At 44.3% G+C, this 15974-nt stretch overlaps 1 protein-coding gene across 1 annotated transcript in view; it reads right to left on the reverse strand.

Moving 5' to 3' along the window:
- The window catches only part of NKD1 (NKD inhibitor of WNT signaling pathway 1), a 136321-nt gene that overhangs the window by 14325 nt on the left and 106022 nt on the right, over positions 1-15974 (reverse strand). Inside the window, exons 5-7 of the mRNA XM_082270564.1 lie at positions 14009-14112; positions 5977-6072; positions 1053-1200 (exon numbers count right to left, since the gene is read on the reverse strand). Of these exons, the coding sequence (XP_082126690.1) occupies positions 1053-1200; positions 5977-6072; positions 14009-14112 (348 nt within the window). The remainder of the gene's footprint in view (positions 1-1052; positions 1201-5976; positions 6073-14008; positions 14113-15974) is intronic.

Below are 15974 nucleotides of genomic sequence, written 5' to 3' on the forward strand. Positions count from 1 at the left end.
CGAAACAACACCGTCTTCTCTTGGCTAAAGCTAATTTAAAATGCTCTTTTAAAAAGTGGAAAACTGTTCTGTGTTCAGACAAAGACAAATTTGATATTCTTTTTGGGAACTAGGGGTTCTGTGTCCTCTGAACTACATAGAAGAGGGACCTTCCTACTTGTTATCAGTGCTCAGTTCAAAAGCCTGCATCTCTGATGGTAAGGGGGTGCATTAGTGCGTATGGAATGAGCAGCTGAAAATGCAATCTGGAATGACACCATCAATGCTAAAAGATACAGTATATCCAGTTTTTAGAGCAGAATATGCCCCCATCCAGACAATATCTTTTTCAGGGAAGGTCTTGGATATTTCAGGCGAACACCCCTAAACCGCATACTTCATCTATAAACAACAGCATGGCTTTGTAGAAGAGTGCAGCTGCTTCATTGGCCTGTCTGCAGTCCAGACCTTTCACAAATTGAAAATATTTGGAGCATCTTGAATTTTAAATTTTTTAACAAAGACGACACAGGACTGTTGAGCAGTTAGAATCCTAGATCTGGCAAGAATGGGGCAACATTCCTCTCCCAAAACTCCAGCAACTGGTTTCAGTTCCCAATGTTTTGTTAAAAGAAGAGGAATGCTACACCGTAGTAAACATGGCCCTGCCCCAACTTTTATGTGATGCTGCCCTCAATTTCAAAATTACTTTATTTATTCCAAAAACGGTACATGTTCTCAGTTTAAACACTTGATATGATTTCTATTTTATATTGTGAATAAAATATGGGTTTATGAGATTTGAAAGTCATTGAACTCGGTTTTTATGTTGATTTAAAACAGCGTCCAAACTTTTTTGTAATTGGGGTTGTATTACTATTCTTTTAAATAGCTGATACGATTTTACATGAAGCCAAAATCATATTTGGTGTGCTTACTGTTGAAAGTGGCAGCTAATGTATATCTCTACAAACTAGCAAAGACACTTTGTGGATTGAATATCTTTTATTACACAAAAATAAGCAAAGTAAAATTCTCATAAGGGGACCACCAAAGGAGACCATTTGTATTACCTGCATGGTTGAGCAGGGTGGCTCTCTTCTTCAGGGTGGCATCTGGAGCCACTGACAGCTTGACCCTCAGGGTTTTACTGGAGCTACTAGAGTGATTCACGGATGCATCAAAGACTTCATATATAGTATGAAGCAAACCTGTAATGTCCTAGAGAAATTCAATATTAGGAATATAAATGAATATGAACAGAAAATCATTCTTGGATTCTAATTCAAATATATATACCTAAATTAAAACTCTTACATTACTGTGCAAACTAATTATTACCCATCTTGGTGTCTGACCTTTGTAAAAACTTTGAAGAATCTACTGTGCGCAGTGGCAAATGTTTCAATGTTCTTGCAGCAAAGTGTTAGCGGGGTCTCTGAAATCATTTTGTAAAATCTCTCAGGATACTAAGATTGGCTATATGAAATCAAATATTCTTCAACATGGCAACCAATGAGCAAAATATCTTACAGGCACTGGGGGGTATACAGTACGTCTTCCCTACAGCTTGATAACATAAGTGTCAGAATTTCTCATTATTGCATGCAAATAATTTTAACATAGACAGAAAGGGGGACAATGTTTTCACAATGTGGGTGCAATATCTAAGCAAGGAGTAAAGTCTTGATAGTCCCTAATGGTGGAAAAATACAGATGAGGATGGGTGCAACATCTAAGCAAGGAGTAAAGTCTTGATAGTCCCTAATGGTGGAAAAATACAGATGAGGATCTGGATCTAGATGATAGATATATATATATATATATATATATATATATATATATATATATATATATATATATATATATATATATATATATATATATATATATATATATACATATATATATATATATATATATATACATATACACACACACATCTAGAGCAAAGAAAAATATAAATAAACCAGATACACTGTCTATCATCTTTATCATCACAAGGGTATATTTTTTTTTTTGTCCTACTTAAGTGTACTAGATTTACCAAAGGGTTGAACAGGAACAAGAATAACTTAGGCTAAGTGTAAAATTCTATAGGCAGAGCCAATGGTATGTGAGCAGTTTTTCTTAGGTAGTAAACTCTATGGGACAGATAAAAATAGCATTCTAAACAGGAAATGCAGAAAAATCCTCACATCCTACTAATATTGTCAGGATCTGGGAAATCAAAGTGCAGGAAGGGATACGAGGGACTCCTAGTCCTGCCTTTATTATTGTTTGAATAGGGAGACATTTCAGGAGAAGTGGTCGGGCACCAAAAAAGAACAGACAGGAGCCATGAAAAAAAAAACTGTCTTGGGAGCTCAGAGTTTCTGGCTCGGTTTCAGCCCACACTGGAAACTTACTGCCCTTAAAAAAAAAATGGAAGTGTTCCCACTCATTGGGTTGTCTTCTCCATAATAAAAAAAATAATTATAAACCCAACAGGAAGAGTAATTCCCCCTTATAACTGTAGTAGGTAGTGAACTCTGCAGAAATTCTAACTGTTAACTGAATACTTTTTTATCATTTTCAAAAACTGATGGCAATTATAAGGTAGAAGAACCCTGTAAGGATAAAAAGCCAAGAAAAACACAGCAATGACTGAAAGAGTTAATGGACGAGAGCCGCAAAATGAGTGATCTTGTTCTTTTATAGCTCAAACACGTTCATAACATTTTACGGATCACAAAACATTAGTTCAATTATCAGAGCCCGATTACCCATTTTTCCTTACAAAGATAATTACAGGGCAGCCTGTCAATTGTAGAAAAAGACCTCAAGAGCAAAATAAATTGGACTGTCAATTGAAGAAAGTACTCTATTAGCTAATTCTTTTCAACAGGAGTATTAAAGCTATGCCGTTATCTTAACACGCTCACAAAGACGGCACTGAAAGGCTCATCAAAGCCATTAGAAGCAGGGTGTTTTCTACACTCACTTGGCAAGAGAGTCACGGAACGTGTCATCCTGGTAATGAGACAGTTCATATGCAGAAGATTGGCAAAGAGAATAATGTACCGATCAGAAGTACAAACATTAAAGCTCCTGCTTTAAGGTCAGCTCTAAGACAAGAATGGAATCCTGCTAGTGAAAAGGTATTCAGTACTGCTAGGATTTATTTTTTTCAATTAAATCTTTCAAATGGGGTATTTTTATACTAATAACGTTAACTAATGACTTTTGCACATTGACATATAGAAAGGGCATACTTTTAAAAATCAACTTACAACTAGGAGATCTGTAAATTAGAACAATCCAAATTAAGATCCTATCTATTCATTCCCTTCATCCACCTTTACAACGGAAGATGAGAATTAGCTCTGTCAACCCAAAATCTAAAGGTTTTCAAACTGAAAAGGGTGCTCAGAAAATGCAGGCCAAATATTTAACTTTTTTTCTTTTTAAATGCAACTACAGTTCTACCACCAGTCTTTGCACCATGAACAGTCCACTGAGTAACTAACATATGTCCATTATGACTCAACTAAGCACAAAACAAAAGGATCACCAACTGTAAAATATAGTCTTTTAATCTTTTTTTTTTGTGATTCTTTAAAAATCACCGCTGCATATGAAAGAAAATGCGAGTTTGAACTAGTATATTCTAAAATGTTTCATAACCAAAGTACCCTTATTACTTGAAAATCTCTTTTAAAAAAAACAAACAACTACTGAAGATAACAGAGGGATATTCACCGAAAATTTGGCTCATCTGACAGATGCAACAAGGTCTTCTCACTGTTTTCAATCCAGACTTCTAGGCAATGAAATGTGTCATAACTACTTTGATTTTCAGTATAATATTGATATTTTTATATCTGAACAATGGGCACCAATAAAATATATCAATTAATGCAGCCGGGTAAAAAATAAATCTTTAGGTTTATTTTTAAAATATGGCAACCTAAAGTACCTGAATATGATTTGATATTTGCCTCTTGCAATCCACTATAAAGCAGCGGTCAGATTAGGAGTCAATCTGGTATACTGCATACAAATGTACTAACAAGAAATATGCTTACTGGAGGAAAAAGCTGAGTGAGGCTAGCCATAGACAGTTTGAATCTCAGCCTGTTCAATGGAAACCATCCGAGATTCAAACCATGCATGAGAAGGCTGAATGTACCAAGTTGATCGATCAATCAACCTGGGTACAACCAGCCTGCTGGATTTTACATGTGATTACGGCTAATGGCTGGTATAGCTGGTATAGCCGCTAGCTATAATCACTGTCTTCTTCCAGCAGTGATGGCTTCCCCTGCCCTCCAACTGGGAGAATACAATCTGTGGTCGCAGGAAAGAAATTTGCTTAGTGTATGGCCTGGATAAGCATAGTGAGGACCTTGTCAGTTTGCTGCTACTCTTCATTATCTATTCAGTGTGCTGGGGATGGAGAGAGAGGACAAGACTGTATTCATTCAGTCCACCACTGTAAAAAAAATCTCAGAACTGAATGGGCAGAAATACAAATCCTTTGGCAGCTAAAATAGCTCCTTACATGTGTTTTACACTGATTGCCAAAACTTTATGAACACCCACCCGTCAACAGCAGATCCTTTAAGTCATGCAAGTTGTGAGGTGGGGCCTCCATGAATTGGTCTCGTTTTTCCAACACACCCCACAGATAGTTGATTGGATTGACATCTGGAGAATTTGGAGGTGAAGTCAACACCTCAAACTCAACCATTCTTGAGCCATTTTTGCAGTGTTGCAATGTGCATTATTCTTCTGGAAGAGGCCACTACCATCAAGGAATACCTTTGCCACGATGCCATGAAGGGGTGTACTGTGTCAGCAACAATGTTTAGGTAGGTGGTACATGTCAAGTATTACCCACATGGATGGTAGGACCCAAGGTTTCCCAGCAGAACATTGCCCAACATTGGCTTGTCTTCTTCCCATACTGCATCCTGGTGCCATCTCTGCCCCAGGTAAGCAACACAAATGCACCAGGCCATCCACATGATGTAAAAGAAAATGTGATTCATCAGACCAAGCCACATTTTTCCATTGCTCTGTAGTGTAGTTCTAATGCTCACATGTCCATTGTAGGTGCTTTTTGGTGTGCCCTTTTTTCTGCTTGCAACACATCAACTTCAGGGACATGTTTACTTGCTGCCTAATATATCCCACTGACTTTAATATGCCATTGAATTGAGATAATCAGTGTTATTCTTTTAACATGTCAGTGGCCATAAAGTTTTGGCTGATTGTTGCATACATGTAATTAGCTGCCTGTGTTATATTAATCTTGATCATATTTCAGAATACTTTGATTTATCTGTGCTAGTTGCTATTACTACCCACTTAAAATGTCATAAATAGTCCAAAAATTACAAGTTATGTAATTTTAGGCATCCCTTTATTTTATAATCCATTTATGGGCAGTCATATCCAAGATGGAAAGACCCTGTAATTCCCACAACCTTCGCATAAACTCCATGAAGAAAATTCTCCATACATCTCAACATTTCACAAGTATACTGACCATTTCAACAGACTTAGAGACAGGAAAAGAGTAGAAAGGTAAGCTGCCTACAAACATTAAGGCTAACGTTATGGTTATCTGTAACGTATGACCACCAAACTATGTTACTAACAGAAAATCTTTGTACAAACATTGCCCTTGGCAAACTTGCATGTGTGTACCAACTGATGAGGGAGAGCACTGCTAACAGAAGACATACTTGAGGAAAGCAACAGTCATTTGGGAAAATCTTTTTCTAACCAAATACCATACAAGGAATTAGGCTTGGCCTGGGTCTTGGAGATGCCTTTAAACATAACATTTCCTGATCTAAGCGTAGGCTGCTGGACTCTGTGAACATTTTTAATTGTCTGCAGGCACCTTCACTGAGCTGCCATTGTAGTGTAGTGTAGGATAGGAACTACACTTGGCACAATGCCTTTACATTTTTCCAACTTCACAAAACTTAGGAACAAAAACCTTACCTCTCGTGTAACTCTTCCACTGTTGTCAAAATCATATAACGTGAAGGTCCATTCCTGTCGGTTGTCCTCTTCCACGGAAACATCACACTGAAGTTCCTAAACATGTCAATAAAAAAGTACTCAGTTTAATGTATCCATGATATAAGTTTAACGGAGTTGTAAAGGCAGGTTTTTTTTTTTCCTAATGCATTCTATGTGTAGCGCTACTACCATGGGAGCTGCTGTGTGTGGGCTCCCCTAGCTTACCATTAGCAACAACAGAACAGTCTTGCATTTTTCCAAGTGTTTTACAAGAAGCAGTCCAGTACCTTTGGCTTTTAGGTTTTATTCAGAACTTGGATAGGAGAAGGGAATGAGTGGGATACTCCAACTTAAAGAACTATGCACAATAGGCTGGAACAACTTGAATAGAGCTGAATAGCGCTGTGTAACGCTGAGAAATGCTGAACAGAGCTAGTCACGGCTAGGCCGCTGCTTCACTTTGCCCTCAGCTGTGAAGTAATAGAGCTTCCTGAGGTAAGCTGTACTCTGAGGTAGTCTGTACTGCTGAACAACTTCAGGGCCCTTCCTGGCACCCCCTTTGTCCCTAATCTTCAGGGTTAACTACTTGGCACCCCCGTTCGTGTAACACTCTAGGTGAGCTGGCTCCTTGATCCCCTGACTTCTCTGGAGTGGTCTCCTCTCCTAGGCAGACCCTTGAGCAGATCCCTCAGTACTCACGATACTGTTTTTCCCAAAGTCTTCTGCCCAACAGCTCCACTGGTCAGCACGCTGGATCCTCTGCAGCCAAGCTCCACTCCTGGTTCAACAGGCCGACTGCCCGAACCACCTTCCTCACATCAGCAGGAGGAGAGACACCCATCCACCTCCTCCTGGGACTTTGCTCCCACCAAAAGATGCCCTTTCACATGCTCCCCCTGGATTTATAGCCAATCCAAGGATGCATTGCAGCAATGCCCACCCACTGAGACAGTCACAAACTCTGGGGTGCTACTGGTTAGGTTTCCTCCACTGTCCAACAAGCTCCCTTATTGGAGACTCCCTTAGACCCAATAAATCACACCTGAAAACACGTGACAGGCTAAACTAACAGATCTGGCTCTCTTGATAAGCAGAACAGAGCCACCAAATGCGTTTTCCTAGCACCTACCTAGGAGGGTGCTACATCTGCATTAAGATAAAAAGCCTTCTGTGTGTATCAGCCCCCCTCAGCTCCCCTAATACTAACCTGAGCCCATCTCTATCCAGCGATGTTCATGAGTTTCTCAGCTGTCCGGGACTCTTCCTCCTGATTGGCTGAGCCACAGCAGTGGCGCCATTGGCTCCCGCTGCTGCCAAAGTCAGTTAGCCAATCAGGAGAGAGAGGGGGTGGGGCCAAATGGCAACTCCGTGTTTGAATGGACACACAGAGCTACAGCTCAGCTTGGGTGCCCCCATAGCAAGTTGCTTGCTGTGGGGGCCCTCGAGAAGAGGAAGGGGCCAGGAGCAACAAAGAGGGACCCAAGAAGAGGAGGATCCTGGCTGCCCTGTGCAAAACCAATTGCACAGAGGAGGTAAGTATAACATGTTATTTAAAAAAAAAAAAAAAAAAAAAACACACGAGACTTTACAATCACTTTAACCACTTGCCTACTGGGCACTTAAACCCCCTTCCTGCCCAGGCCAATTTTCAGCTTTCAGCGCTGTCGCACTTTGAATGACAATTGCGCGGTCATGCAACGCTGTACCCAAATTACATTTTTATCATTTTTTTCAAATAGAGCTTGCTTTTGGTGGCATTTATTTAGCACTGGGGTTTTTATTTTTTTGCTGAACAAACAAAAAATTACCGAAAATTAAAAAAAAAACAAAAAAAAAAAACAAGTTTTCATAGTTTGTTATTAAATTTTGCAAACAGGTAATTTTTCACCTTCATTGATGAGCGGTGATGAGGCGGCACTGATAGGCACAAAAAGACTGCACTGATAAGGCGGCACTGGTGGGCACTAATAGGTGGTACTGATGGGCACTGATAGGTGACACTGATAGGCAGCACTGATGGGGAACTGACCTGCACTGGTAGGTAATGGTAGGGGGCACTGGTGGGCACACATGCAGCAGCAGTGGCTCTTCCTCTTCAGGAACAATTTCCCTCTGACAGCAGCCAGCGGTCAGGCTTTTTTTTTTCTCTTCACGCTGTCATCAGCATGAGGAAAAAAAGCTGGTTACCGGCTCAGTTTAAATCACGTGATCAGATGTCATTGGCTGATCAGCAGAGTCTCATGGACTTGCTGATCACAGGACGAGCTATGCGGGCCCTACACGGAGGATTAGGAAGGTTGAACTTCCGCTTAGTATGCTTAGGCACAGTATGCCATCCTATACCTATAGAGGGCACAGTGTGCTTTTTGATAAAAAGGAACTTACACTTTAAACACCTTATATACATTAGAAAGTTGTTTTTAAGGCTGAGAAGCTCTTTGTAAAACATTATGTATAATCACAGAAACACCTATCCTATCTTTTCCTGCAAGCATTTTTGCCTTTAATACATTGTGTAACCAATGACCTGTTAACTCCTTCCTTATATTGTTCTCAGTCATAAAATGCAAGTAAAAAGCTGCTTAAAATACATCATGTTGAACCAGCAAAGTAAACTGCTGAAAATAGCCCAGGTTGTGTGCAGCCCAGTTACCTGCTAGATTTGCTGACTGAAATCCATTCCCTCTGGCAGTTCTAAAGAGTCTGTATCCCCTACTGAGTTCAAAGCCTCCTGACTGTAATAAGCCAGCCTGAGATATTGCAAACGGTACCAGTCTCACATTACATGGTACTTGCTACTAGGCTAATTTTCTAGGAGAAGCTAAAACAGGAGCAAAAGAAGGAGGTCTGGATCAGAGATAAAAAGTATCTTAAAGAAGCAAGGGAACACCACAAGTAATAACAAAACGCATGTGCTCCAATCAATGCTACCCTCTGTAACGGTACTATCACTATATATTCATATCCTTCTCTACAAATGCACAGTCCAAGGCACTGTGCAAAGAAAATTACAAGTTCGCATACAGAGAATGGAAGGAGTTTTTATTTTTTTAAGATTGAAAAGTGCCCAGCATTACATAAAAATTATTATGAGTGGTTCCACAAAGTACTGAGCAAAGGGTCTGAATACGTAAAAGTACAAATACTCAGCTGCTGACTTTTAATATATACACTCACCTAACATGGGACACTTACCTGTCCAAATAGCCCATGATGTCAGCACCCCAATCTATTTTCGGATCGACTGCTGGGTGCTGCCGCCGCGATATATTCTAAGGGAAACCGGCAGTGAAGCCTTTCGGCTTCACAGCCTGCTCCCTACTGTGCATGCGTGAAACGCGCTGCACATTCTAATTAGCTTGGTGGCGGGGGAAGGAGAAGTGGGGCTGAACTTCCGAGGGATTGTGCCCGCGGCGCTGTCTCCAGGAAGTGGGGAAGGGTCCCTTGAAAAACAGGTACCAGGATGACCCCATGAGACTCGCACCATGGAATGTACGTCCTCCACATACGACGATAGATCTTCCTAGAAGTAGGTTTCCTAGCTTTTAACCGCGTTGGAAACACCAACTCACGACTGTAAAAGCAGGATGGAAGATTGGTCCTTGGGACAGCAGATTCCCCCTGGCGACCAGCTGCACCAGATCAGCATACCAAGCTGGTGAGGTCAGTCTGGCACCACTAAGATGACCGGAATCGCTTCTGCCTTGAAGTCTTGGCAAAAAGAGGAGGGAAAGGCGTAATTTAGACTATACTGACCCCATGGGACCACCAGCGCATCTGTGGGGTCCGCCAGAGGATCCCGTGACCGAGCCACAAACCTCTGCACCTTTCTGTTGAGCCGGGAAGCCAAAAGATCATAACCCGGGGATGCCCCACCAGAGACACAACTGATGAAACAACTCCGGATGAAGGTAAAACTCCCCTGGATCCAAAGCCTGCTGACTGAGGTAATCCGCCTGACAGTTTTTCCCCCCCAGGAATGCGTATGACAGAGAGGGCTGGAAACGTTCTGCCCACCTTAGAATGCCAGCTACCTCCAGAGCCACCAGGACACTTCTTGTGCCCCCCTGGTGACTGGCATAAGCCGTGGCCATGGCATTTTCCGATTGAATACACACTGGACATCCCTGAAGACGAATGGTCCACTGTTCCAGGCACAGTCTGATCGCTCGGAGTTCAAAGACATTGATTAGTAGTTTGAACTCTCCCAGTGTCCAGAGCCCCTGAGCAGAATATTTGCCAATATAAGGGGAGGAAGGATTTGTCCACCTAAAGCGCCAAAGAATGAAGCCGCCATATCCGGGACTATCGTTCCCCAGCTTAGCGGGGTCTGATTGTCCAGAGACTGCTGATTCTTGTCCCATTTGGCCAGAATCTCCCTGCAGGGAGCTCATATGGAACTGTGCAAATGGAACCGCCTTGAAGGTAGACACCATCAGGCCCAGCACCCGCATGCAAGTCCGGAGGGATGACCATCTGCTGGACAGCAGGGGACAAATTTCAGCCTGTCGTTTCTGGAGTTTGTCCAGTGGAAGGAGCACTCTGCTAAGGCTGAGTCCAGAGTCAGACCCAGATAGTCCAGCTTGTGGACAGAACCAGAGCAGACTTCTCAAAATTCTGAATTCAGGCAAACTCCCTCAAGCTCGTATGGTGATTTCCAGGTTTTCCAGCAGAGCAGTAGGAGACTCCGTTCGCAGGAGGACATCCAAGTAGCCCAGTATCACGATCCCCCATTGGCATAACAATGCTAGCACCGGGGCTAACACTTTTGCGAGACCAAAAGGTAATGCCACAAACTGATATTGCTCCTCTCCCACACCACAGCAAAGGAAATGCTGTGGAATGTGAAGATAAGCGTCTTTGATGTAGATGGAGGCAAGAAAATCCCAGATGCAGGGAAGCCATCACTATGTGAACAGACTCCATTCTAAACTTCTGCACCCACACAAAGCAGTTCAGTGCATTGAGGTCCTTGTCTTCCTTCCTGGGGACTGTAAACAGGTTTGAGAAAAACCCCTGACATTATTCCAAAGTTGGAACCTGGACCATCTCTCCTAAAGTAAAAGGTCTTGCACCTCCCCAAAAAGAGCCTATAGGCGGACCGGGGACAGTTGCACGTCGGAAGGAAGAACCTTACGGGAGGGCAGGAATGAAACTCAATCTTGTAGCTAGACCGAATGACCTCATGGACTCCCCTTGTCCGCAAGTCTGCAGAAGCCTGCACTTGACTTGCCAGACAAAGTTCACTTGGATCCTCCAGAGGACCCTAAGGGACAACAACTTCTTATAAACCAAGAAGGAGGGACCACGACTAGGACGAGGGTCCTTGCCTTTAGTAGCCTGCGGAATAAATGTACTCTTCCCCCCTCTGAGACCTTTAATGATGTCATCCAGGGTAGCACCAAATAGACAATCACCTTAAAAGATCAGTTAAGGCCTTTTTAGAAGTCAGGTCTGCAGACCAGCATTTGAGCCAAAAGACACGCCGAAGGACAACTGCCAAAACAGAAAGCCGAGCCACTAGGGGAGCTGCTTCCAAAGAGGCATTACAGATAAACTGCAGCCCTTGGACCAGCTGGTCTGCCAGCTCAGCAAAGGCAGGGGGGGGGGGCTGCTCCCCCTCTAGGTCACAGCGTAAAAGTCTAGCCCACTCGGTCAGAGTCTGCGACACCAGGGAAATAGTGAAAATCGGCCTCAGTGCCGAACCAGCCAGTGTTTACAAATTTCAGGTCACAGCCTCTGCCTCCCTGTCAGCCGGGTCCCTAAAGGCCAGGGACTCTTCAACCGGAATCATGGTTGATTGTTTAATCTGGAAACCAGAGGATCCACCACCGTTGGAACAGTCCACTTCCTAAGAAGGGAGTCCTCATAAAAGTATCGCCTAGCAACTTGCTTTGTTCGTCCCCACTCTTCAGTGACAATTCTGTCAAAATAGGAGGAGAAAGAGAACTCCTTTGCCGCTCTGGATGGCTTGTGAATGTCAAAGGGACCCTGCACCTGTGTCCTCCAACTTTAGGTCTCATGCACAGATACAATCAGTGCGTCCACCAGCACCTTTTCATGTGCGGTTGCAAAAGCGGAGGAATTATCCTCACTAACTTAGAATTTAGGGCCTGTGGTTGCAGGGTGACTGACTTCCGCGGCGGCCAAATCAGATTCAGGATCTGAGACAGCTGAGGCAGGGGAAAGCGAGGGGGGGGGCGCTATATGCCTGCCCGTTCCCAAAGCCACCTCCACCCGGGTCACAAGGGACTCCAGGACTGCCGCCAGTGCATTGATTGATGGGTGGGAACCAGAGGGCCCCCCAGCACCAGAGAGGGGATCAAGTGGGGACAACCCCCACCACTCTGGCAGCACCACCCAGTCAGGAGTCACAGAGCACCACTCTATCCTCAGCAGAGGGGGACAGGACCCCCATCAGACCACCCAACAGAAACCAGGCACTGCAGCCACCAGGAGAATCTGCACTGCACGAGCTGCGATCAGGAAATTAAAGGATCCAGGAGTCAGCACCAGGGGATGAGCAGGGGCTCCCACCGCTGAAATCGGCACGGTCATGGCCGCCACTATTTTCAATGGCAAACCACCACAAAATGGCCGCCAGACTACACAAACATGACCACTGTGCATTGAGCATACAGGCTACGAGGAAATGGCGGCCCCGTGTGGCACCACGAGGCTCCCAGGGACCCAGGAGGGATCCCAGGCCTCAAGGACAGGCCCAGGTAGGATGGGGGGGGGGCTGGCAGGAGCCCCCACCAGGTTTAACCCCCCGCAGAGCCAATCGTCCGGTCACTGGTGGCGAAATCCCCCGCCCCCTCATCATCATAGCTCCTGCCCTCACCCCAGGAGGTGGATCAGACCACCAACACAGCCCAAGCATAAGTGGGTAGGATGGGGGGACAGATGAAGGGGAGTGCCTAACAGGAAGGAGGGGAACCTGGGGCTCCGACTATCCCAGGGGCCCACGTCCACCCCAAAACCCTCCAGGGGGAGAGGGGGGGACAGCTCCTCACCATACCAAGAACCAGGATGGGCACTGCTCCAGACAGAACCTCTCGCCATCAAAAAGGAGGGCTGTTGGCCAGGAGAAACGCTGCAACTCAGGCAAGGACCCCGGTCGAATGCGACTTCGCGAGGCGTTAAACTCGCAGGCAAGCCCCCGTCCAGTGGGGTATGTCGTGGCCAAACTAGCGCAGAGCTGAGGTCTGCAAGCACTCGCTGGCCAGACTGGGGTGATCACTAGAACTAGATTAGAGAGGGCGTTTGCCCTGTGGGACTGTCCATAAGCGTAGCCAGACTTTTTTTCTGCCTAGTGTCCTACTCCTGTAGGGGGCAGTATACCCCAATGGTTAGGAAGATCAGGAGCTATGTCCGTCAATGAACGAAAGAGAAATTATTGTAGCCACCTTCTAACAGGAAATTGATTCACAGCAACAAAAAGGGAATTTGGAGATTTGAAGGAAACAGAGAGAAATAGAAGGAACTGTAAGTTAAGAAGGTATTTTTTTTTCTTTTGAAAACCACAGCTTAATGTGACTTAAATGTTATTGTGTATGACCGAATTGTTAATGAGATTTGTCAGCACAAGTGAGTGCCTTAAAAGGATGCATTCACCTTTTGTAACATGTTACATCCATATTCAGGGTGTAACATGTAACATGTTACAAATCTACCAGCCCCCTGATGTCACAGGCGCTGTAGGATGTACGGCCAAACAGGTTACACACAGAGCCTGCAAGAGTCCTGCATTGCACCCATGATCAGCAGATTGTGGGTGCAATGCTTTCCAGGCTCCCAAATAAAAAAAATGATAATAAACACACATTTTTTTTACCTGCTAAAAGATGGGAATTTTTTTTTTTTTTTTAAAAAGGTGAACTTATTCTTTAACCATGGCCATACTGTAAAATATGGCCATGGTTCATTAGGGAGGTAAAACTGAAGAAAACCTACATATAAAAAAACAAAAAGAAATAAAAGGAAACCATGAAAAAAAAAAAAAGCATACCTCAAATTTCAGCTGTTTCTTCGCACATCCATCTGTATCCTTTTCTCCCGTTTTTTTCTCTTCACAGGTGAAAAGTCCCTCACTCTTCTCAGCGGGGAGAGCAACTAGGACATAAAGAAATCATATAAAAAACAATTCATATACACCATTCAGTATCCTGATCTGTATTATGTCAATATAACAACCACAACTAACAAATAAAAGGAAATGACATTGAAAGCCAAGACTGTGATGTTCTGGGAACATCACAGTCACGGCTTTCATTGTCATTTCCTTTTATTTGTTAGTTGTTATGTTGAAAATAAGGAAAATTTGACTGGAAACCAAACACCTGTGTTCTCAGTTTCGGATGGAAGTATCCATGCTCTGACTCCTAGGCCTAATGCACACTGGTCATTTTTACAGCTGCTGTTTTTTGGCTTCAGGCATTTTTGTTTGCAACCAGTAAACTCCCCAGCATGTTATGCCATGTGTCCATGCATATATGGGCTTTTATCAGCATTTTATTGGCAGAATAAAAAAAAAAAAAGCTAGAAAAACTTCTAGCGTCCAGGGAGCATGAGCCCTTCTAGCGTCCAGGGTGCATGAGGCCTTCTAGCGTCCAGGGTGCATGAGGCCTTCTAGCGTCCAGGGTGCATGAGGCCTTCTAGCGTCCAGGGTGCATGAGGCCTTCTAGCGTCCAGGGTGCATGAGGCCTTCTAGCGTCCAGGGTGCATGAGGCCTTCTAGCGTCCAGGGTGCATGAGGCCTTCTAGCGTCCAGGGTGCATGAGGCCTTCTAGCGTCCAGGGTGCATGAGGCCTTCTAGCGTCCAGGGTGCATGAGGCCTTCTAGCGTCCAGGGTGCATGAGGCCTTCTAGCGTCCAGGGTGCATGAGGCCTTCTAGCGTCCAGGGTGCATGAGGCCTTCTAGCGTCCAGGGTGCATGAGGCCTTCTAGCGCCCAGGGTGCATGAGGCCTTCTAGCGCCCAGGGTGCATGAGGCCTTCTAGCGCCCAGGGTGCATGAGGCCTTCTAGCGTCCAGGGTGCATGAGGCCTTCTAGCGTCCAGGGTGCATGAGGCCTTCTAGCGTCCAGGGTGCATGAGGCCTTCTAGCGTCCAGGGTGCATGTTTCAATGAACTTTAAATAGTTTGTTTGGAACCAACAGGTGAAAACAAAAGATTTCCTTCACTAACAGACGCAGCAGCGGTGAGCGCTGTATAAAATGCATGCAGCCTGCATTACATACAGTACACAGGGCTGTGTTCCGGCAGCAGGGCAGAAAATTCTCATTCCACTCCCAGGACAAAGCTGAGTCAGGCTGATCAATGCTTAGGGCCTCATGCACACAGGTCCTTTGCCAGGTAAAATCAGGGTTAAAAATGTGCTGTTAGCCTCCAAACGCCTCCAAAAGTTTGTGTGTGCATGAACACATAGCCTAACTTGAAGGGGCATTTAGAGGCAGCAAAAAAAAAAAAGAAAAAAAGTCAGACACCCCTAACAGCAGCTGTAAAATATCCTGTGTGCATGAGGCCTTAGCCATGCCGAGGAAGCCGAGGTTCTCTTAGCAAAGGAAATAGTTCCTTCTGACCAGTTTGTTTCAAATCAACTATTTAAAGTTCACTGAAACATGGAGATCAGCTTCAAATAAGTTTGTTCAGACCAAGCTGGCCCAAACAAACTATTTCCCTCACTAATAGGTGCGCCGCTGGGAGCGCTGTCAGTTCTGGCAGTGGTACTGGGTCATCCCGCCCCATTCCCAGGACAAAATCGTGCCAGGCTAAGTGCTACTCAGCCAAAGGAATCCTATTTATCATTGAATACAAGGCTTCCTCTTAAGCTGAGGTGGTGATCATAATGTCATCCGCCCACCACAGCCAATCAGAGAAAGGTGTTTATAAAAATGCAAGGCTTGCTGTGAATAGCTGAACAGCACCCAACTCGATTTGACTTTGTTCAAGGAACAGGACACGAAGTCCCAGTACCACT

The sequence above is a fragment of the Pelophylax lessonae genome, assembly GCF_965119305.1.
Source record: "Pelophylax lessonae genome assembly, chromosome: 10".
Classification (NCBI taxonomy): domain Eukaryota; kingdom Metazoa; phylum Chordata; class Amphibia; order Anura; family Ranidae; genus Pelophylax; species Pelophylax lessonae.